Source organism: Biomphalaria glabrata, chromosome 8 (assembly GCF_947242115.1).
Source record: "Biomphalaria glabrata chromosome 8, xgBioGlab47.1, whole genome shotgun sequence".
NCBI classification, from domain to species: Eukaryota; Metazoa; Mollusca; class Gastropoda; family Planorbidae; genus Biomphalaria; species Biomphalaria glabrata.
Window position 1 is genome coordinate 32,429,582 of NC_074718.1, and position 23,428 is coordinate 32,453,009.

General features: G+C 34.9%; 2 protein-coding genes across 3 annotated transcripts in view; one reads left to right on the forward strand and one right to left on the reverse strand.

The window, feature by feature from the left end:
* LOC106067329 (protocadherin gamma-A10-like) overlaps positions 1-401 on the reverse strand; it is a 183,515-nt gene extending 183,114 nt beyond the window's left edge. The window contains exon 1 of the mRNA XM_056037858.1: positions 74-401. The gene's annotated coding sequence lies outside the window, so the exon portion shown is untranslated. The remainder of the gene's footprint in view (positions 1-73) is intronic.
* Positions 402-15,323: 14,922 nt separating this feature from the next.
* Positions 15,324-20,055, forward strand: LOC106075401 (uncharacterized). 2 transcript variants are annotated; one of them, XM_056037225.1, is made up of 4 exons: positions 15,324-15,379; positions 16,167-16,390; positions 16,782-16,897; positions 17,312-20,055. In XM_056037225.1, the coding sequence occupies exons 1-4, from the start codon at positions 15,372-15,374 to the stop codon at positions 17,978-17,980; spliced, it is 1,017 nt and encodes a 338-aa protein (XP_055893200.1). In that variant the 5' UTR covers positions 15,324-15,371; the 3' UTR covers positions 17,981-20,055. The 2 variants fall into 2 exon arrangements, with proteins under 2 accessions (XP_055893200.1, XP_013091797.2); XM_013236343.2 differs by lacking the exon at positions 15,324-15,379 and having other exon boundaries at positions 15,388-16,390.
* The last annotated feature ends 3,373 nt before the right edge of the window (positions 20,056-23,428 follow it).

Below are 23,428 nucleotides of genomic sequence, written 5' to 3' on the forward strand. Positions count from 1 at the left end.
TAGATTTACTTTTCCCATTTTATTTTAAAAGACTAAAAATACGTTTGTCCAGGTTTGAACTAATGCTACTTACATTTTGATTTAATATCCATCCAATAAAGAAAGAGTATAAGCCATTGCACGATCCATGAGTACACCTTTTAATTTGTTTTGTTTTTCTTTTATATTATTTGGTTTTGTTTTGAAAGAGGAGATAATCCATGTGATCAAGAGACTAGCAGAGTTACCCGTACTGACTAGGACACTATCACAACAGAACGACGGTAGTCAGTGCAGCGCTGGACAAATTTGATCGCGCGTTTACTACAGCCGAGAGCGCGTCGACTGTCTCAGAGCCGCCCTGTCACCACCATCAGTTGCGCCCTATTCTTTCTCCCCGCACTCTTCGTGCCGCGATCATACCCCTTCCCCCCACCGTCACTTTCCGTCCATGCAAATCTCTTTCCCTCCCCCCAGCCACCACAAACAAAGCTTGTCACCCGCGCGTCACAAGGCAGGCCGCCATAAAGCGAGTCACTTGTTACAGGAGGGAATAAACGTGAGACCAAGAGTGAGTTGTGGGAGAGAAGACGTGAGATTGAGAGGGAGAGAGAGGGAGAGAAGATGAAAGAGGGAAAGAGGCAGGAGAAATACAGGAAACCAATTACTTTATGGAGGGAGAAATAACTCTGATGGTAAGATAAGAGAGAGCACGAGTGAGACAGGGAGAACGGTAGAGACAGAAGGAGAGACAGAGAATGAGAAAGGCAGAGAGCGAGAGAGACAGATAATGAGAGAGAGACAGAGAAAACGAGAGACAGAGAGAGAGAGAGAGAATGAGAGAGAGAGACAGAGAAAACGAGAGACAGAGAGAGAGAATGAGAGAGAGAGAGACAGAGAAAACAAGAGAGAGAGACAGAGAAAGAGAGACAGACAGAGAGAGAACGAGAGATAGACTGACAGAGAGAACGAGAGACAGACAGACAGAGAGAACGAGAGACAGACAGAGAGAGAGACAGACAGAGAGAACAAGAGACAGACAAACAGAGAGAACGAGAGAGAGATACAAACTATAGAACTAGAAAAACAGAAATAGGAAGATGTTGTTTGAAGTCTGATTGAGAAATATAAAATTGTCTACGTGAAATAGTTCGGTTTGGGGGGGGGGGGGGGGGTCTTATCGTGTCACACATAGTGATGGGCAAACGTTAACTAAAAAGTTGCTAACTTTTAGTTTAACTAAAAAAAATTAGTTAAGGCCAAAGTTTAATTAAAAAAAAATAGTTTAGTTAAAATCCTAGTTTAATTAATTTTTTTTAGTTACAAACTAAAAAGTTTAATTACAAATTTTACAAACTTTTTTAACATACATACGGTCATACCAATAAATATTTAGATATATGTAATTCAGAGAATATATATAATGAATGATAGAGAGGAGAATAAACTAGAGGGTGCACAGGTCACAAGAAAGCCTTTTGACCTTTACCCTATAATGGCCGCTTTTCCCGCCTTTTAAAAAAAATTAATGTGTTCATTATATTTCTAGCAAGTTTCGCTGCTTGATAAATCCTTGCTTCTATAGATCTACATTTTGCTGTTTTTTTTTTTATTAAACACCAGTGTGTTCCTGTATAGCTGCAGGCAAAGAATTTTGCTTTACTATAGATCTAAAAGAAATGTCGACTCTTTTTATTTTAAAACTTTTTACTAGATAGATCTAAAGTTAGAGTCTAGTGACGTCTAGTCTATTAGTATTAGTCTATTACTACTATTAGATCTATAGTCATAATAGTCTATATTTAATTATTTTAGTCTCTTAGTCTTAAGTAGAGTCTAATTCTTAGTAGTCTTAGATCTAAATGTAAATTTAAAATTATAAGTCAATAATATAGATCTATTAGTTTAGAGATTCTACTATTCTAGAATTAGAGTCTAGATTAGATATATCTAGAAAATTCTAGATTACTTATTAGGCCTATACTGAGACCTAAGATGCAAAGATGATAGTTCTATAATATTAATGACTATAATAGGCCTACTAATAATAGTCGTCACTATACTAGATATCTAATACTAAATTAACTAAATCTAGACTAGATCTACATCTACTTCTATTATAATTATACTTATATCTACTATCTAGATTCTAGATCTATTAGATCTAGATCTGGTATTATCTACTAGAGTATATTATATTATAGTATATTATGGATCTAAATACCCATATCTTGTTATAATCATAATTATAATAATCTAAAATCTCTAGATAGATCTAGAGTTACTAAGATATCTACTAGACTCTATTTAAATCTAGTAGTAGTAGTAGTAGTAACTAGTATTTCTTAAATTATTTTTAGATTAAAATATTAATTATTTGATCTTGGTCTAGTAGCTAGATCTAATTCTAGATCCAGATTATATTTCTGATCATTTCGTTTGTAGAAGATATTATTAATATTCTAGAATCTAGAGTTAGTTAGCGAGTCAACATGCAGTTTTATCATTACTTCTAAAAAGGTAACTTATATTAGAACTTGGACAATTACTTCTGACTCACACACTGTGTACATACAGTGGAAGAAAGAGAAAGAAAGAAAAAAATGAGACTATGAGATTGAATGAAAGAGAAAGAGAGTGAGGAAGAAAAGAAAGAAAAAGAAATACATAGGAAATGAGAGAGAGCGACGAGATGGATAGATAGATAGAGAGGGAGAGAGCGACAAGATGGATAGATAGAGAGAGAATGCGACGATATGGATAGATAAAGAGAGAGAAGGAGAAGGAGAGAAATAGTAAGTATAATGTAAGAGAAATGAGTAAAGAGAAGTGTTGAGATATTGAAATGCAGATGGAAAGAAAAAAAACTTCATAAATGTAATAGAGACAGACAGACAGTAAGAGACAGTGTGTGTGTTTTAGCATATCCATGTATATGAGAGGGAATTAGACAGAGAGAACGAGAGAGAGAAAGGCAGAGACACAGAGAGAGAGAGAGAGAGAGAGAAAGACAAATGTAGGGTAGGGTTGGATTACACAAATTAATTCAGGATCAAAGTAATTGGCTAACTGAAGACGCGTACAAAAAAAAAAGGAGCTAAAAATATATATATATATATAAACTAAGAGATTAGAACAAGTGTACACTGTGCAGTGTCAAGTAGACTTTCAATTTGTTACAACTACTTTATCTGAACATTAGTTGTAACTATCAGAGCATAGTGTACCACAATACTACTCTGCAATGCAACACGTTTGAGATAGGACAACACTGGGCAATGCCCTCTTCCTCAGGCTTGACACAAGTCTCTTCATTATTGTACATGTTAATTCAACATGCATCTGCGAGCATACAACTACTGTAACTGCATTGAACGTAGTACAAACATGTTACATCTTACTGTCAACACAATCAGCTGTGCCCCGGAATGGTGGCTGAGTGGTAAAGCGCTTGAATTCCGAGCCAAAAAGTCCCTCGGTTCGAATTTCGGCGAAGAGAATCCAGTTGGTGAAGAGTCGGATTTTTAATTTCAGGAATTTTTAGGGCACTGTTATGGCCACATGAAACCCTAGTTAACCGTCGGCCATAGAAACCTCATTAAATGGTCTGAAAGGTGTTGTTGTTTTTTTATCATTTCACCAGGCTACCCTTGAACATTATACTGCACCCAGTAACTTGCTGATTGCTTTATGCTATTTTTATAAGCACCAGTCTACCTGTGGGGCTCAATGTGTTAATTGAAGCTTGATTAACGTGCAAAAGTAGAAAATGTTCACCTTTGGTACCATCACTCACCTACTCTATCCATCAGAGGTGTATACCTTGGAACGGTTGATGGAAGAGCAGACAGAAATCTAACAGATGCATTAAAACTGGAGTTCACTTATTGTCTTCTTCTTCCTCTAGCTATCTTTTGGTTGATGACCTTTAACCCTTTAAACTCTGTTGCAGTTTGTGCCAAAGAAAATAACGAGCAGGTTTTTTTCTGCAGTTCTGCACATGCCATTCAGATTGTTGATCATGCTGGGCCGTAAGGGTTCAAAAGCCTAAGTGGAACTAAATCGTGGGAATTCAAACTGGTTTTTTTTTAATCGAATCAATAGTTCAATTAATAGTTTATTAATAAAATAATTAATAATAATAATTAATATTTTATTTTAAAGCACTGTTAACAAACATAATGTAGACTCAAGGCGCTATGACAACATAACAGACAAAAACACAAGAGTTACAATGACAGACTAATCTAAATATAAGTTTTGACCAGATAGGTTTCAATAGTTATGCTCGCGCCTTGACAAGTGACACTATGCCTATTATTATTATTATTATTTTGAAAGTTGCCAAAACCTAATTCTAGCTTTGTGGATCCACGACATGAGGTTGAAAACTTTTTTATTACAAAGCTTATATATTATATATCAACTCACTTTGTCTGTCAGTTTGGTAAAAAGTTTTGTACACGTTATTTCTCGTATATCTTCTCTAGATGTAGATGTATATGATTGTCAGACTTTTAGAGTGAATGTGAAGGATTATCTATAGTTCAAGTGTGATTATCAAATGTTTTACAAGGAACACGGAACGTCGGTAGAAAAGTGTGTGTGTGTGTGTCTGTGGAGAAAATTACTACATTTTGAAATCTATCTATCTATTTATCTATCTATCTATCTATCTATCTATCTATCTATCTATCTATCTATCTATCTATCTATCTATCTATTTATCTATCTATCTATCTATCTATCTATCTATCTATTTATCTATCTATCTATCTATCTATCTATCTATCTATCTATCTATCTATCTATTTATCTATCCGTATGAGTTTGTTTCTGTGTTTGTAATCTGCATTGTTTAATGCTATATTAGCAGATGGTCTTTTGAATATTTGGCGCTCAAAGTCTCTCTCCAATAGCAGGGTGCCAGTTTCACCTACGCCTCGAAGCTAATTAACTATTTTTTCCTCGACCCTCCCCGCTCCCGAAATCCTGGCAGGCGAAGGGAAGGTTCTTGTCTTACTACCCTCTCTAATTGAGCCGCCCATACCTCGGCGGCGTGTCCATGCGAGGCCCGTGTCACTGTTGTCACTTATGTGTGACCGGGGGATGAAATTGGACCCATCCAGTTATAATTGGCTTCCGCTGTTGACCAGATGTCCCCCCTGTTTTCTTCCTTTTTTTTTGTTCAAAGCGGCTATTAATGTGCCAGCCTTTAATAACCTCGTTTGCCACTTATCAGTGATACGTTCCTGACATGATAACTAGGTACGTGCAGTGACATTCAGTCTATTGTCAGGCTTTGGGCTTGTCTGGAGCTTAGCGAAAGTAATTTGAGAACCTGATCAGGTAGGTAGTATAAGTTAGTGTGTGCCTGTTGTATTTGTGAGCATAAGGATAAATATCACATTTCTGTGAGCACAGCATGTTACTACCTAACCTGTTTGTGCAGCAAATGTAAACACAGCATGATCACCAAGACCTATATATCTATTTGTCAATTTATATGTAGGTCATTTTTCAAATGATTTTTTTTTAATTTTCATTTGGAAATTTTTTTTTTTCAATAGTTATATGGCTAATAAAAAGTTGCCAGAATTTGCTGCCTATAGTGCAGAACTGCAGATAATGTAAAGATCATCTGTTTCTGTGGCCCACGGTTAATGTGGCCAGAACAACGACCAACCGCCTCTACTTTTCCCCAACTAATGTCAGGTTCCAATTAGAGCTGGGTGGACTACAGGCGCCCAAGGATCCCGTAATTAAAAATCCCCAGTCTTCAACAGGATTGAAACCTGGGACATCCGGCTAGAAGCAAAGCGCTTTACCGCTCAGCCTCTGCGCCCCCAAAAGGGTTCTAGTACTTTAAAGAGTTTTACAAGTTTCGACATAGTAAATAAAGACTATTTATGAAATTGGAGATTGGTTTATTAAATACAGCCTTGATTTAAAATTAGCTAACATCTTGTCAAGATATTTGCCTTAGTTTTTTTATGATTATCTCATTTTCATTAAAATAAAAGCTCTATAAGTTGTAGATTGACAAAATCTATGACAAATAAACATATTGAACCGACGTTTGTAGTGTAGAGGAACAGGAAAAGTTTAAAATGAGGAACAAGAAATTCAAGATTTCGTAGAGTTTATTATTTTAACGAGATTCTCTTTTGCCTGTGGGTCAGTTAACAGTTGTCATTTTATTTATTTCTTTTATTTATTATTATTATCAATATTAGAGTTCATTTCAATTGAAACTTCAAGAACAAAAATCATTCCCATGTGCTTCAGTTCTTAAAATCTGGCATCCTTACTTACGTCATCAAGTCAGGATACAAAGCATGAATAAAACCAACAATTAAACGTGAAAAACAATATTTAAAAATACTTTTTTTAAAAAAGCTTATATTAAGTGTAATTGTATCAATATGTTTGGATTAGCCATGCAATTATACATGCGATCAACCTAGATATAATAAATCTGGGCGGTTAGAAATATTTTTACTAATTATTTTTGCTCAGCTTTTAGCTTTCTCAATGCGCTATGATGCCATCCCATGTCTGGACCAGTTGTGAAAGGGGGAAGGGAGAATGGTATATCTTTGTGAATGTTTACATGATCGTTTTTCAAATGCATAAAAAAATGTTCACTCAGGGCTCAAAAGTCTTCAAGTGGACTAATTCATCTTATAATCTCCACATCTGTCAAGTAAGATTTCTTTCCCTTTTGTTCAAGATAGCAAACAAAAAAATTAATTACCAATAGTTAATTAACTAATTGTTGTTTTTTTAAGTTGATTCATGTGTTGTCAGGTAAAAGAAATAACAACGCTAAATTTCAGATTAAACCGAGATCGGGTGTGGGAGAAATAACGTGTACAAACCTTTTACCATACTGTCAGACAGAGAGAGTTGATAGACGCTTTGTAAAAAAAAAAAAAAGATTTATTCATGCAGTGAAAGCAACAGTACAAAGAGGTTTTACGTTTCCTGAAGTCTCACACATTGCTAGAAAACGCCTGCTACAGCTATCCACGACGTAATTATCATAACCAACAGATTTGCCACTGTCAACGTTCCCTGTCAGCGTTCCTGTCAACGTTCCCTGTCAGCGTTCCTCTATACTCCATGAAAGCAATACAGTGTGAACATGTTTTTTAAAGAAAAATCTTTTGAACCAAATCTGTTTTAAAGATCATGAAGAAACAAGTTGTAGAAGGATCGCTCATGTTACGAGAGTGACATATTGTCTTCTTTGCTGATTACTAGACCTACCTTGGCTTCAACTGCAAAAATACGTGCCTTTCTATTTTTTATATAACTCCGTCTGTTAAAATGTTTGAACACACCATTTCTCCCACACCCATTCTCGGATCAAGTTGAAACTCAACACAATTATTTATTGTACCTAGCAAAACATGAATCAATAGAAAAAAACTTAGTTATAGTAATTAATTAATTTGTTTAATATAAAAAAAGGAAATAATATCTACATTTCTAAGAGACATAGTTGTAAATGTGGAGATCTAGATGATCTCCCCTTACATAAGATTTGTTGTTGGTTCTTGTGAGTATTTTTAACATGTTGCTTGTTTCATTAATGCGATGTGTTCAAACGTTCAAACATGTTCATTTGGGTTTCAATACTTGCACGTTTTAAAAAGAAAACATCGCTAATAACGAAAATGTTATTTATGTGTGTGTGTGTGTATATATATGTGTGTGTGTGTGTGTGTATGTTTTGTTTCATTAACTAACATCGTTAAAAAAAAACGTACAGCACATACACAAGGGTGCCATGGCTGAGCGGTAAAGTGCTTGGCTTCTGAACCGGGGGTCCCGGGTTCGAATCATGGTGAAGACTGGGTCTTCTAATTTCGGGATCTTGTGGCGCCTCCGAGTCCACCCAGCTCTGATGGGTACCTCAGATAAGTTGAGGAAAAGGAAAGGCGGTTGGACGTTGTGCTGGACACATTGCACCCTTTCGTTAACCGTGGGCCACAGAAACAGATGACATCATCTGCCCGATAGACCACAAGGTCTGAAAGGGGAACTTTACACAAACACAGAACTACTTTTTCTCCTTAAAATTTTACATTATACCGTCTTTTTTCTTTCTATTAAAATTATTTACATATAGAATTTCCATATTTCTTTCATGTCACTAAATGAAAAGCCCCAATCTATTAGAGAACGCTTTCCTTGACTTTTACAGCTTTTAAAACGTGCGCCCATGCGCACACACACACCCACAGGCACGCATATGTTCACGCATTACATACTCACAGGGGCGAGTAATCCCGCGATAAGGGTTCTAGGATCTCTAAGTTACCTCGCCTGTTGCCCCTGGCGACACTGTCCATTACACGATACGGCGTCTAATAAAGAAAATAAACCAAGAGAGGTCCTGGCTTTGATGGCGGGCATAGGATTAGAATAGGGAATTAATTCGAACAGCGACACGACAAGTGTTGTGGTCTCGGCCAGGGCGACCCTGCTTTCCAGGGGACTGTTCCATTTCAGTTTCATATAAATGATCTCTAATTAATCAGATAAAGGTGGCACAGGAAATCTCATTGATTGAACCTTAGCTAATAAATACCTTTTGGGTTTTTTTTTTTTTTTGCCTTCCTCTTTAAATCTATAATAAGAGTACTATAATAAGATAACATACTATTCATTGATTCTTAATTAACATTACATATCCTATTGGTCTTCAAATATGCAGAGCTTTATAATAGTAAATACTTAAATTTAAAAAAAAATCTTTATTGTGTGCTGTTATACTACTATTAAAAGTCTTCATTAAATAATGTTATAAGTATTTTCTTTCATAACAGTGAAACTATGAATAGCGAATCGATTCCTAGTTCCAGACTCTGTCTCTGTGGCATTTTACGTCTCGAGAGACGATCTTTTTCCCTTTGCAACTTCTTGTGTGACTAAAGAGGCCAATCCTTGATACACGGCTGCGATCACAGGTTGGGCATATATAATCACCAGGCGCCGTTGCATTTTCACCCTTCTTTCTGTTTCTGTTGTGTATGACGTCTGCAATCCGTGACCCTTCCTTTATGCTCTCTCTCCATGTGGATCTGTCCAGTGCCACATATTCCCAGTTGTCAGTGTCGATTTTGAAGAGCTTCACAGTTTCCTCTTCTTCCCCGCAGCGGGGGCATCGTGAATCGAAAATTTGGCCATAGCCGTGAAAAATATGAGCCAACAGGATAGTGGCCTGTCCTGCACTGTGCTATATATATATATATATATATATATATATATATATATATATATATATATATATATAAATGGTCATAACAACGGAACAGTTAATGAATAATCAACAATTGTTCCAAAAGAACAATATTTAATTATAATCTAATTACAAATTAAACAATATATTTCAACATATGCCAATCACTGAATCATGGATATTTAAATATTGCAATAGTAATTGTACAAATAACACACCTCCCACACGAACACTCCATCTCGGCCCTACCATCGACATCTTCGAATACAACAAACAACTCTAGACACAGTCACAGCCCCCAGGGCGAGAAGACAACACTATCCCTCATAACCCAAGCCTAACACCCTGAAACAAAAGATCAAGGAATTTTGTCTATGTACTTACATACCGTTAAAACGGGGAAACAGAACTGTAACGTAACCAGCTAAAATGCTCTCTCCGCTGCTAAGACAATACCGTAACTAAGCGTGACGTAAACACACGCACTATTCTTGACAACAAAACGCGTCCAATAAAAACTAATTCCTATACATTAAAACACAAACTATTAAACAGGAAAACGTTACGCACACACGACACATATCGTTCCAATTGTGTTGACAATATTGCACTGCAGAATAAAATTTTCTAAACTTTTCCAGTTGTAGATCGAATTTTGTGTGTTTTTCGTTGGTAACATTGAGGTTCAATTTAGCGTCCTTGACATTGATTATTTTGTTGTGAAAATCTCTTTTAGGTGTGAACTATTTTTAGCGTGTATGATAAGTTTATAATGACTTAATGCATATACCAATTCAGTTTTACAAAGCTTCTATTAACTCACTCTGTCTGTCTGTCTGTCCGGGTGGAATCTTGTACACTCCGTTTCTCCCACTTCCCATTCTTTGATCAAGTTAAAACTTTCCTTCACAATTCACAGTCCGTGACAACACGTAAATCAATTAAAATGAACAAACAAACAAACAACTAGTTAAGTAGCTAGTCGTAATTAATTGAATTCGTATTATAAAGGGACAGCAGTACCTATTTAGCCAAGGGGAAATAAGCCTTGTGTAGAGAATTAGGTCAATGTGCATTTTTAGATCCTGGTATTTCTAAATTATATCAACATTTTGATCAGTTATGAATTCTAAAAAGCTGATAATTTCAGTTTATTTTTATCAGAACTCCTAAGCACTCATGCTGCTAGCATAAAGTAACGTGCAAAGTGCAATATTTCTTTGAAAACAGATTTATTTTCTAGATTTATAAACATGATGGACACTTTTTAGTTTGCTTCTTCATTTCAAAATTCCAAAATTTTTCTATTTTTTGACGTTGTCAACAAGAGTTCCATTACATCGCCTCCTCTTCTCACTTTATCGCTTTCTCTTTTAAAGAGATTTTTTACAATTTCGAATGGATCTTAAAAATCAAAATGAAAACTAAGAATAGATAGATTACTGTGATTAACTTTGTTATAAAATCCCCCGAACCAATGGCAATATTTCCATTATCCGGTATTCTGACTATAACTGTCCCGAGTGCTTTTTCGAGGAGTAATAATTCAATACCACAAATATAAACGATTTTGAGTTGAACATATTGACTGCAGTAACGTAATAAATTTGTTTGTTTGTTCCGTTAGAACTACTGGACAGTTTTAGACTGCTAGACTGAATTCTATTAACACTGTGGTATCTATGAAGATCTCTTCAGTAGGACTATGTAAACAATTCCAGCACCAAAAAGTGTATTAACTTCTTGTCTTACAGCCAGTGATCTGTCCGAGCAGACGTGGATGAAGAGCCCTCGGGTTTATAATAAAGTGCCAGTCTCTCTGTCCATCATGCCGTCCGTCAAATGTACCGCATGTCTGAATGTCCCTTGGCGAGACAGTGGTTTCTCTCGTTCCGTTTAATAGTCTGATATTGACGAGGGAGGGGGGGGGTGGATAGCTGAGCGTGGACAATGAAGATACTACTCCAGCAAGAGAGAACAAGATAGAGATGGAAATGGGGAGAGAGAGAGAAGGAGACAGAGAGGATGAGTAAGGGGCTTGAACTCATAGTGAATTGCGGTCAAAGAAAGTGTCAACTAACAGGGGGAGAAAGAAAGCGGAATAGTTTTTCGGCTGAAGTGAATCCTAGATGAGCACGCTGCTGGGTGTGGTGGGATGGGGGAGGAGACGAATCACGATCTGGGAGGATATTAAAATGATATCTTATGACCTCAATGACTTTATCAATGTTAGTTTTGTGGGGCGGGAGGGTAAGAAGATGGGAGGAGGCAAAGGGTGGGGGGGGGGTGTCGGCGTTGAGGGTACGCAGGGGGGATACTTGATGAACTAATGCCGCGCGTGGCCTGCGTGAGTTTGTTGTTCATGTACACGCAGCGTGAGTCTTTGATGGAGAGAAGTGTTCAGATGTTTCCAGGCAGGAGATATTAGAGGGGGGGGGGGAAAGATTAATTAAGTAGCCTAGTAAACAGAAGTGGCACCGCCGTGGCCGTTGTCCAGCATACACTTGGTCACTAAGTGCTTGACCACTGAAAAAAAGCAAAAATAAATAAACAAGAATAAAGTGTCCTTTAAAAAAAGAACGACAAGATTAATGAGCAAAAAGATGGACAGAGTGACTGGCACTTTATTATAAACCTAAAACAAAAGATTACTAAAATACATCTCTCTCTCTCTCTCTCTCTCACCTCTCTCTCTCTCTCTCACCTCTCTCTCTCACCTCTCTCTCTCTCTCACCTCTCTCTCTCTCTCTCTCACCTCTCTCTCTCTCTCTCTCACCTCTCTCTCTCTCTCTCACCTCTCTCTCTCTCTCTCACCTCTCTCTCACCTCTCTCTCTCTCTCTCTCACCTCTCTCTCTCTCTCTCTCTCTCTCTCTCTCACCTCTCTCTCTCTCTCTCTCTCACCTCTCTCTCTCTCTCACCTCTCTCTCACCTCTCTCTCTCTCTCTCTCTCGTTAAAAAGGGGATATTTCTGTTTTGCGTCAATTTCGTTCTTAGACTTTCTTCACCATCACTATAATGATTTTCTTTTTTTTTTCTGTTCAGTAATGGATTGATAGGCTCAAATTCCTCATTTTAAAAACCGTGGACAGTGCATTATCTTTAAAGTCACTTAGATAAATAGAAAAAAAAAAGCATTTGAAATACAGAGAGATTTGTCTGTTTTGTTATAGACTATATATATATATATATATATATATATATATATATATATATATATATATATATATATATATATATATATATATATACACCGGTACGTGACGTTTTGGCGACGCCGTTTTTGGCGACGCCGTTTTGGCCCCGCCGTTTTGGCGACGGGACGTTTTGGCGCGATCCGTTTTGGCGACGGGACGTTTTGGCGCGAGATATCATTTGACGATAATTTAATAATCACGTAGCTTTTATAACAATGCTTATTTCACTCTACCATAATATTGTATGTATAGTATGAATTCTAACACCGTTCAGCGAATTTATTTTTTTGTAATTATAAAGGATTTGCTTATTTCATGAATATAGGCCTATAATAGGTCAGATTTCTGAATGGTAATGAGATGCTATAATGTGAGTTCTGCTAATCGCACTGGATGATATTTTTGAATTTCTTTCCAAAAGATTTTTTTTTTATATGACATTAGTGTAATATACGAACTAGCTAAGTGTCACACTTTAATATAACAAAAACCATGTTAGCATCTAAAGCTCTATTACGCTGAATGACGACAATAACTCCACACATAGTAAAGATCAAGACACGGAATGTGGTCAGTACAAACTCTAACATGAAAAAATATATTTTGAGAAATTGGGTAGGGGTGATTTGGGTGACACATCTCGCATTGACGCAGGTAGAGTTAAACAAATGAAGACAAGACCAGCACCGAGCACTGGTCGTTGGCGTCATGCGTCTGGCGATCATCTCCTTGGGAATGGTCATTACATGTGACACCTATCCCGCCCCCTCTCTTCTGCTCACTTTTCACTCCTTGTATATACTCTTTCCTCCACCCCTCCCCTCTCTCACGCGATTTTTGTTTTTAATTTTAAAGTAATATATATATAAAAACTTTTTTGAAAATAAAAGTGTGCCTCTTAATAAGCACACATACACAAGCCAAAATGTTTATTAAAGAAAATGATGTGAAAAACAAACACACATTTACATTTAATACGTGAAAAATATGTCTTAACACAAACACTCATGCAAAACATAGATATGAATAATTCTTTTAAAAGAAATAATACAATAAACGTACATAATGTATTTCGCGCCAAAACGTCCCGTCGCCAAAACGGCTCGCGCCAAAACGGCGGGGCCAAAACGGCGGCGCCAAAACGATATATACAGGACTGCCAACACTAAGGGTAACTAAGCATAAGTTTCGTTCAACATCAAACTCATGGGCGAGGTACTTCCGGTATTAACTTATTTTGCGACATTCACGATGTTTGAATGATGATGCCAGCTTGGATAATATTTTTCTCTTTTCATCACATTTGACAATTTCTTTTTACATTGTATACTATTATTCGTATTAAATAAGCGATTAATGGAAAACTCAATACATTTTCGAGTGTCATTTTACCTAGGTAAATGGATGATAGAAGATAAGTTTGTGAGTGAGTTAGTCTAAATAACATAGAAATAGTGAGTTACTGAGCCTACACTCTTCTATCTTTAATTTACATCTATACCAATTTTTTAAAAATTTATTTAGAGTTTTGGTTCAAGATAGTATGCATTTTTTTTATATATTAATGGAGAATTAATCATTAAAAATGAAAAGCAATAATATTTTTATGTCTAAATGAAAAATATGCATAACACTTTTGTCTCGGCAAGTTATTATTTTTTTAACTAAATAAAATCCCAAATAACATCCAAGTCTTCTCAACATAAATTAGCCAATGTTGTGGGTACCGTATGCAAGAATACAGAGAATTATTATGGAGTGTATGATTGTGTGTATAAGTTAATTTTTAAAGGATTGGTGGCATTAGCAATGCGTATAAAGGGACTGTATTCACCGGTCACTACGGATGGCTGCCTGATCGTGTGGTTTGCGCGCTGGACTGTCGTTTGGATTTATCAAACCCTGCCCGCTCCTATTCCCCTTCGTCCTGCGGGAGGTTTGGGTTAGGAAGTAAATTATCTTCAACTCTGAAAGAACATCCGAAACATGTAAAACATTTTACAAACAAACATTTTACAAACACTAAATAGCAGCGCCGGACTTAACCATTGTGACCAAGAAGTCATGGAAAGAGAACAAGTAATCTACTATGTATATTCACCCGTCACTAAATAGCAGGGCCGGACTTAACCATTGTGGGGCCCTATACAAAATGGATTTCGCCGGGCCATGTTTGGGTAGGGAAGCGGATAATAAGTACAATTTAAGAGTTTGTATTAGAAAATAAATTCGTCTATGCATTTTATTCATTCTTTACTACATACAGAATTACTTTACAAGCCTTGCGTGTAGCAAAGTCATACAGTATATCAAAATAATTCTGTTTCCTACATAGATCACACTCAATAGCAAGAATTACCAAATGTTTTAATCTATCTTTGAGAATTTTCGACCTCAACTAATTCTATATTAGTTTGAGGCGCCAGTAGCTTCTTTCACCAGATTACACAATTATTTTTATTTATCGCGGGTAGGATTGGCGTTTTCCATATTGAAAGACACCCCAAAATGACAATTTTTGTCCATATATTTCGGAATATTTTAAGGACTTTTTGTATATTTTGCAATTCCATGAGATTTCCAGGAGCTCCTGGTAAATCGACAGGAGGGCGCGGGTTTAATTTAATAATTTATACACCTTGAATTAGTTCGGGTCCTATGAAAGTGCTGGGCCCACTGCGGTCGCAGTGACCTAAGACCGGCCCTGCAAAATAGCGGTGTATGCTACGCCGCCGGTCGACTAGTATTTGTTAATTTAAATTTGGTTTATATTGCTTATAAAAGGAGATTCAAATTAGGGTCTACTAATTTAATAATTTTAGAACATAAAGCTATAATTAGTAATATTAAATTTCATCATCATATGTTGTAAAAAATCTGGCTTGTTCTGTTAACACAATTATGATTAGATCTCTAATGTAAACAAACAACTGATTTTTAGCCTTTGATGAAAAGGTTTATCGTTAATCATATGAATCTAATTTGAAAATGTCTTTCTTTGTGGTTGATTTACTTGATAGTTAACTGAAACATTATTTTTGTGCCTTTCTTGTTAAATTCATTCAAACTTTCAAGCTGACTCGATAGCATTCTTTCATTTTATTTTATCATAACTAAAGCGTCTAAAGACTTACATAGTAAATTAGATCTATTCTTAATTCTAGATCGTAGATGATCTATAGTTTCTATTACTATTATTTGTCTACAGTAGCCTATATCCCTTTTCTAGATGATCTAGATCTGGAGTGATTTGATTGTAAATCAAATTCTTTTACGCTAATTTATGGCCTAATTGGATGTAGATCTACATTAGAATGGTCAAAGACATATTCGGATTTAAATTATTATTCCACTTAATATCATTATAATTAATATATTTATTATTGCTGTAGATCTATATTGTCATAGATATTCTTTCACTGATTATAATAATATAATCTACAAGTTTAGCTAGATCCGAATAACAACTAGATGTATACGAAGATGTAGGCTACGGTATTAATTTTCCTAAATAGATATTCTGATGTGGAATGCTTCCTTTCAATTTCATGCTGTCTTTTCCATAATATTACTTTTTAATAATATAATAAATAAATCGAAGTATCTAGATAATAGACGTAGTCAAAATCTGGGCTATCCTGGTCTACTTATCTACTTATCTTCTTATCTATATTCATTATTCTATATTCGTGTTGGTGTGTTTTGCTTTCTACTGTACTGTTACAATGCCGGGTGGTTCCAGCTGTGCTGTTATTGGATGCTATGCTCAGAGATCCAAATGTCGAGGTCTTTCCTTCCACAAATTGCCAAAGAAAAGTACTAATAATGCATGGCGAAATGCTCTTATTACTGCCATAGATCGTGTTGATTCAAGATTTAACCCTGATACTGCCAGAATATGTTCTCGACATTTCAAAGAAAGTTGCTTTGTACCCACTGACAGTAGCAAGTGTACAACATATAAAAGTAAGTTTTTACTTCAATTTTATGCATAATTTACATGTCACTGATAATAATTTGATTTTCTAATATAATGTGTATTCATTTATATAATATTTTGTATGAAGAGAACTGTAACCCTATAACTATCTAACCACCATCAATCAATCCGTCTGTATGTCTATATATCTAACAGTATATATGTATTTATACAGTTATAATTATAATAATAATATCATATGTTATTATCCATGAGGAACTAGATAGATATATTGCTGCATTTTTAAAATGTCATTTTTATAGGGGATATGATTAAAAAGTACTAAAATAAATATGAATTCATTCAAGTCATTATTTTTTTTTTGTTTTTAGATATTGTAGTGAAATTTATTAAAAGCAATTTACTGTATTTGTACAGATTTGTTTTTCAAGAGGAAACCACATTACCTTATACCTGGGAGTTTACCAACAGAATACATGCCACAAAATGCAATAGTTACACCTAAGCAGCTTCCAAGTAAACTTCCAGTACAGGTACTTATGGTATTTGAAATTTCAATATATTAAACACAAAGAAATTAAATATTTATTCTATTTAATGTAAAACTTAAATATTAATGTCAGCTTTTTATGACTGTAATTTAATTATCATTTTCTAATGGCATAAAAATTGTATACACTGTATATAAAAAAATATAAGCTTCCCTTTCTCTGTTATATATACATATATGTATGTATATATATGCATATTTGTGTCTCGGTGTGTGTGTTATCAATTTTTTTTTTCTAATGTTTTTGTTTCATAAGTTTGTAATAGTAAATATGTTGTTTTTTTTCAAATTTAAAATGAAGAGTGTTCATTAATATGTTGAAACTTTGTTATATATTTATGCAATTAACACTAAAGGAAAAAATTGTATTAAATAAATATAATGCACATTGTTTCAGCTACCTCCTGATCCACCACCACTACCAGAATGTGTGAAGTACAGGCAGTTCTCTGAGCTGAAGAAGGATGTTTGTAATCCTGAATGCTTACCATCTCCTTGGTGCTTGTTGGAAGCTAATGATAATCATGTTCTTCTTGGTATGATGAATGACATGAAAACCTCAGTAAAATTAAAGCTAAACATTTCAGAAGAATTAATTGTTTCTGCTTCAATAATGGAAAATCCTATTCCAGATTTCATTGAAAGCATAGAAAAAGTTACAGTTTACAATTATTTAAAGTTATTTCTATGCCGCAAATTTTGTCCTGGAATTGTTGATGGTAACTTGCAACCATATGCAAATCCAAAAAATAATGAAGATCAGATTTATTACAAAGAGTTTAATATTGGCAGCCAGGAAACTGTTGTTAGAGCTACTAAATGTGAAATACTAATGAAGCAAACATCTACTGGTTTGATATGTAAATATTGCTCTTATGCTAAACGTTTATTAAATAGAAAGTTATTGAGAGCAAAGTCAAGATATAATAAGCCATTAAGTAAACATGATCCCTTACATAAAACAACCAGAGAAAAATTAATATCTGAACTAAAAAATGCTAGAAAGGAATCTAGTGAATGTCAAAAAAAAATTAAAGCAGTTTCAATTGACTTTGAAAACAGATAGTGTAGAGCTAAGTAGTCTGTTGAGTAGGGATATGAAAGATGTTATAGAACATACAGATAATGAATTGGCAAAGCTTTTTGGGATGGAGTAAAAAAAAAGCATTTTCAACTAAAGACAAAGGGGAGAGATGGCACCCAATGCTGACCAGACTAGCAATTTTGATCAGAAGTAGAAGCCCAGTAGCATATGACACTTTAAGAAAAACAGGAATTTTGAAATTGTCAGGAGCTTTGACATTAAGAGACTACACAAATGCATATCAGTCCAAAGAAGGTTTCAATGAATCTGCTATTGAGGAATTAAAAAGATTATCAACAAAAATAAAAAAATGAAGTAAGATTTGTTGTATTACTCCATGATGAAATGATTATGAAATATGATTTAGTATTTAATAAAAGAAATGGTGAAGTTGTTGGTTTTGTAAATTCTCATTCTTGGAATGAGAAATTTGAAAAAAATATTGCCAGCCATGTGCTAGTTTTTTTTTGTAGCTGGTATAAACACACATATTAATATTCAAAGTTGGTGTGTTTGACTTTTTTAAATAATGATACATGTAATTAAGATATTTTTGGCATAAATTTCAATGTTCCAAAACCTTGTCAGGAGGCTTTATTCAATGTTTATCTTTTTAAAGCTCAATAATGATAAATGCAAAGGTCAGTTATGTTTAATGTATTGTATCAGAAAGCTATGTACAAATCACTGTGATGATACATTTATTTAATTAAACTAATTTACCATATATAGTTTTCACATGATGCATTTCAATACTTTAATATTCAATTGTGATACAATGATACCATTATAGAAATTACAACTGTCTTTACATTTTTAGTGATACATCATAGAGACCAATATATCTTCTATCTCTTTCTCTCTCTCTCTCTCTTTCTCTCTCTCTCCGTCTCTTTCTCTCTCTCACATACATTTCACTAAGTGATACATTGTACTAGAAACTCTAACAATTGTCATACATTTTCATTTAAATGTCAATGTGAATTTCCCATTGAAAGTTGCTTATTGTCAATAAACAATAAAAATGAATAACAATTGAAACAAAGTCTAAAATTGTCAATTAATTATGTTATTATGATTTTGAAAGAAAATGATCAAAACATGATTTAATAGTTCCTTACATTATTGGGTTTCTGTTATGTGAGATGTTTTCAACTTCTTTCTGAGGATTTTTTCTTTTTTAGATTTATTCTCTTATTTTCTAATACTGTCCATTAAAAGTTTTAACTTGTGATAAATTCTTATTTTAAAAAACAATTAGAATAGTGTCCAAAATGTATCTAATTATGTCCTCATTAACTGTATTATTACATTATTGACTTCATCATAGAAAGAAGATGTAATAATTTGGTTGTACAAACATCTTTGTAAAAAGTTGGACACACAAATGTTCTTCACTTTTAGTTCATCTTTACCTCAACTATGTCTTGAAATGTGGTTTCAGCTTCAAAAAATAATGTAGCTACACCTGGTTTAATGTATGTTAGACCAACTCTATCTAGATGGAGTGTCATTAAATGCTGATTATGACCATTTAAATTTCTGATGTATTCTCATGTCATAAAACACAATTAGAAGATTATCCAAAATTTTCATCCCTTCATTGTAACTGTCACTGGCTTCATAAAAAGATGGATTGAGTAATAAATGGGTTGCATACACATATTTGTTCAAAAATAGGAGCCTACAACTCTTCAGATGTTATATCTTCATATCCATCTCTATGTATTCACTTCCAGAAAAAAATTTAGCTACAGAATTCTTTAATTTCTTCATGTCAACATGAGTTGTTTGGCTGAGTGGCACCCCTAGGCTTAAGTTTGCATGCTCCCTCTTCCCACAAATCCACCAATGAGATTTGACCACCAGAGTGCACTGAGCATGCTGTATACTGCAAGATGCAAACTTCTGCATTTTTAAAAATAATCTTAAGAAAGAATTTTTTTTAATTTATTTCATTTTTTGTTTGTTTGAAATAATGCCTCATTGAATGCAGCTTATAGTGCTCTTTTCCTCATCTTTGAATGTGTGGACTGATCATTTTCTAGCTAAATAAATTTGAGACTATAACTCACAATTTATGCTTGAATTTTATTGACTATTATTTGTTGTTGTTGTTTTTTTTTCGGCGGCGATCCTCAAAGCCTTAATCTAAATATCTTATCTTTTCAAGGAAGAAATCGGTTTTATTTGCAATGTATTAAGGGCCTATAAATTCATCTTAGAATATTTTTCAACATTATTCAAAAGGTCCTTTATAATAGGATGAACAATGAGCTTTAGGTCAGGAGAATGCATTTCTTCGGTGAAGAATGCAAGAAAACCCTTTTGGCGTCGGGGCTTTGCCCCGAACCCCACTGATAAATAATGAGCTGTAGATGTGAGGAGAATGCGTTTCTGCAGTGAGAAAAGCAAGAAAACGCTTTTGGCGAACTCCACTGGAGAAACTTACATCGCTCCCCCAGAACCCCAAGCTTTTTGGGGGTTTTGAAGGTTGAGAAACACTGCTTTATTTTATTCTCATATATATATATATATATATATATATATATATAGGGTTAGGGTTTGGAAAAAAATCGCCCCCCCCCCAACTCCAAAGTTCTGGATCCACTAGGGATTACTATAAAAGCAAGCTGTTTGACGTGTTAAAAAAAAGTAAGCACTTATTAGCTATGTAATCTATAAAGTAATGTACAAAATATATGATACGTTTAAAGGACTTTTTAACATTGTAAAACCTCATGCTAAACTTCTTCGCTTGTTGCAGATAGTATTTTGTTCTTACTTTTATTTAGTTGACAGCAGAGTGACCTTTCACTACACGCCCTGGTAACGTGTTTAGAACGGTAAGTTGAACGTGAATTTCTCCAAGAGTCTTTTTAAAACCTAGGTCTTTATGTAGAATACTTCGTTATAGAGTACACGTAATGTATCCCTTTCAGACCTAGAGAACGGTTGACGAGGGTTTCATGTGGCTAGCACAACGACCAAACACCTTAATGCTAGGTACACATTTATTTATTGTGGCTAATTTTTACTTAGAATAAATCAATGGACTGACCCGAAGAGTTTCTTCGTTGAGGCTTGGAATGAGAGATTGGCTCTTTACAATACAATTAGATCAATTTGATAATCAGAGCGGACCACTTCGGGGGCCGATTTGAGTTTGTGTTTCCACACAAACTGTCTTTGTAACTTTATTTTGTCGGTAAAGAGGATTTCATAGACTGTCTTGTATGCTAAAATAGTTTCTAAAAAGTTTTATGAGCAGAAAGATGGACAGAGTGACAGGCATTTTACTATGAACTTAAAACAAAGGATTTCTAAAAAACATCCCCCCTCTCTCTCTCTCTCTCTCTCTCTCTCTCTCTCTCTCTCTCTCTCTCTCTCTCTCTCTCTCTAGTTAAAAAGGTGATATTTCTGTTTTGCTACAAAGTAAGCGTTTTCTTGTGTTCTTAGCTTCAGAAATTCATCCGCCTGGTGTATGCGAGCACTTTTTCTAATACTTTTGTTTAAATCATAAATAAGTTCATTACAATAATGAGAGGCGTCAATACACATTTCAAATTCAATGTAATAAAGAAAGAATCAGCACTGGCCAATACAACAAGGGACGTTCGAGGTAAATATTGCGCCCGTACGTTGTAATATCATCTTCGCGTTAAGAAAGACGTCTGCTAGCGAACTTTTTTGTTTTGTTACGCAAGAGTAGTCAGCATAACGAAATTTTGTGGTAACGAGAAATTCTACCATTCAGACAAAAGAAAGTCTAGAATAATCAAGATGTTTTGAGTCGATATTGTTGCAGACGCCTCAGGGGGTAACGCAATACATTTTTAAAGATCAAATGTAGATTTGTAAGTACAATGAAACTACAGCATTTGAATAGACAGGCCTCGGGATGTTGTTTTGTTTTGTACAATAAATAGTTGAATGCGTAAGAAATAGTGATAACAATTATTTAAGGGACTAAACTTAACAAATTTAGCCATATCTTAGAATTCTGAAGTATTAGTTTCCCTTGTTGCTATTAAACAAAATAACGAATTAATTATCTAATTGGTTAATTTTTAAAGATTGATTCATGTCTTGTCTATGCCAATGAATAGAATGTCAATGAATGAAGTTTCAGCTTGATCCGAGAATGGGTGTGGGAGAAATAACCTGTACACACTTTTTACCAGACAGACAGACAGAGTGAGTTGAGATAGTAGTAAAAAAAGTAAAGTTCCCCTTTCAGACCCTGTGGTCTAAAGGGCAGATGATGTAAAATGAGATAAGCTTTGTAAAAATAGGAGTGGAAATAAGATATGGAATACAAGCACAATTTACGAAATCTAAAAAAAAAAAACTATTTAAGGGAAGACCTCCACATTTAAAGACATATGTCTCAATACTATAAGATTTATTTCCCTTTTCGACATCAAACAAACGTAATTAATTACCATTAATCGATCACTTAATTTGTTGTTGTTGTTTTTTTAAATCAATACATTCTTTGCTAGAACTTTGAATAATTGTGCAAAGTTTGAACGTGATCCAAGAATGGGAAGTGGGAGAAGTGACGTGCTCAAATGTGTTCCACACAAAGTGAAGTGTTTTAGTGGATTTGTAGCATTTCCATAGATCTTTTGTGCTATTTGGCAGTGGATTGTTTTATTGTAAGCCACATAGGTGACAGAAAACGAATTCCTTTTCTCATTGATGGATAAAATGTGAGAGGAATTAACAACGCCTTTTCAATTCATTATTTTTGCCACGTTGTGTCTTGATTGCTGAGCTAGGTTCAAGAAAAGAGCTTGTCTAATCACTAGCTAAACAAGGCGAAGTTTTCAAGAAGCCTTAATATTTATGATACAGGCTTGGTCTTTATTTCGACTGAAACACCACAGCATTGTGTAGCTTTATTTTACATTTAGCTTACGTTTTTTAAATAGTCTGAGTCTTGTATAGTTGAAGTCTATTTAGTCTCTATCCACTCTATCCATTACTCTGTGAAATTAAACGCCACGGAAACAAATTCTGGGGTAGCAGGGCGTCCACGATTTTCTCACAACTTGGGGAAAAGGAAAAAAAGGGGGGGGGGAGTCTTTAAGCGATCTCTCAAGCCCTTGTATCATGACCCCCTCTCTGAATCTGACAAGTACTGTTGAATCGTATTTCATTAGATTTAACCTGAATATCAACAGGTCTTTCAACACATCGGTCCATTGTGGCGTCTCATAAGTTTGTTTGGTGCACACCAGTTCATCGTGAGTACTTGCCAATCACTTAATGATGTCATTCAGAGCGAACCATTATGATTCAACGGTCACCCCTCCCCCACTTTTAACTATTCATTGACTAGTACATTCACAACGACTTTGGATTCATATGAAAAAAAGTTGCCAGCACCATCAGAGGCGGCCTAGCAGTGTACGGGACTCTGGA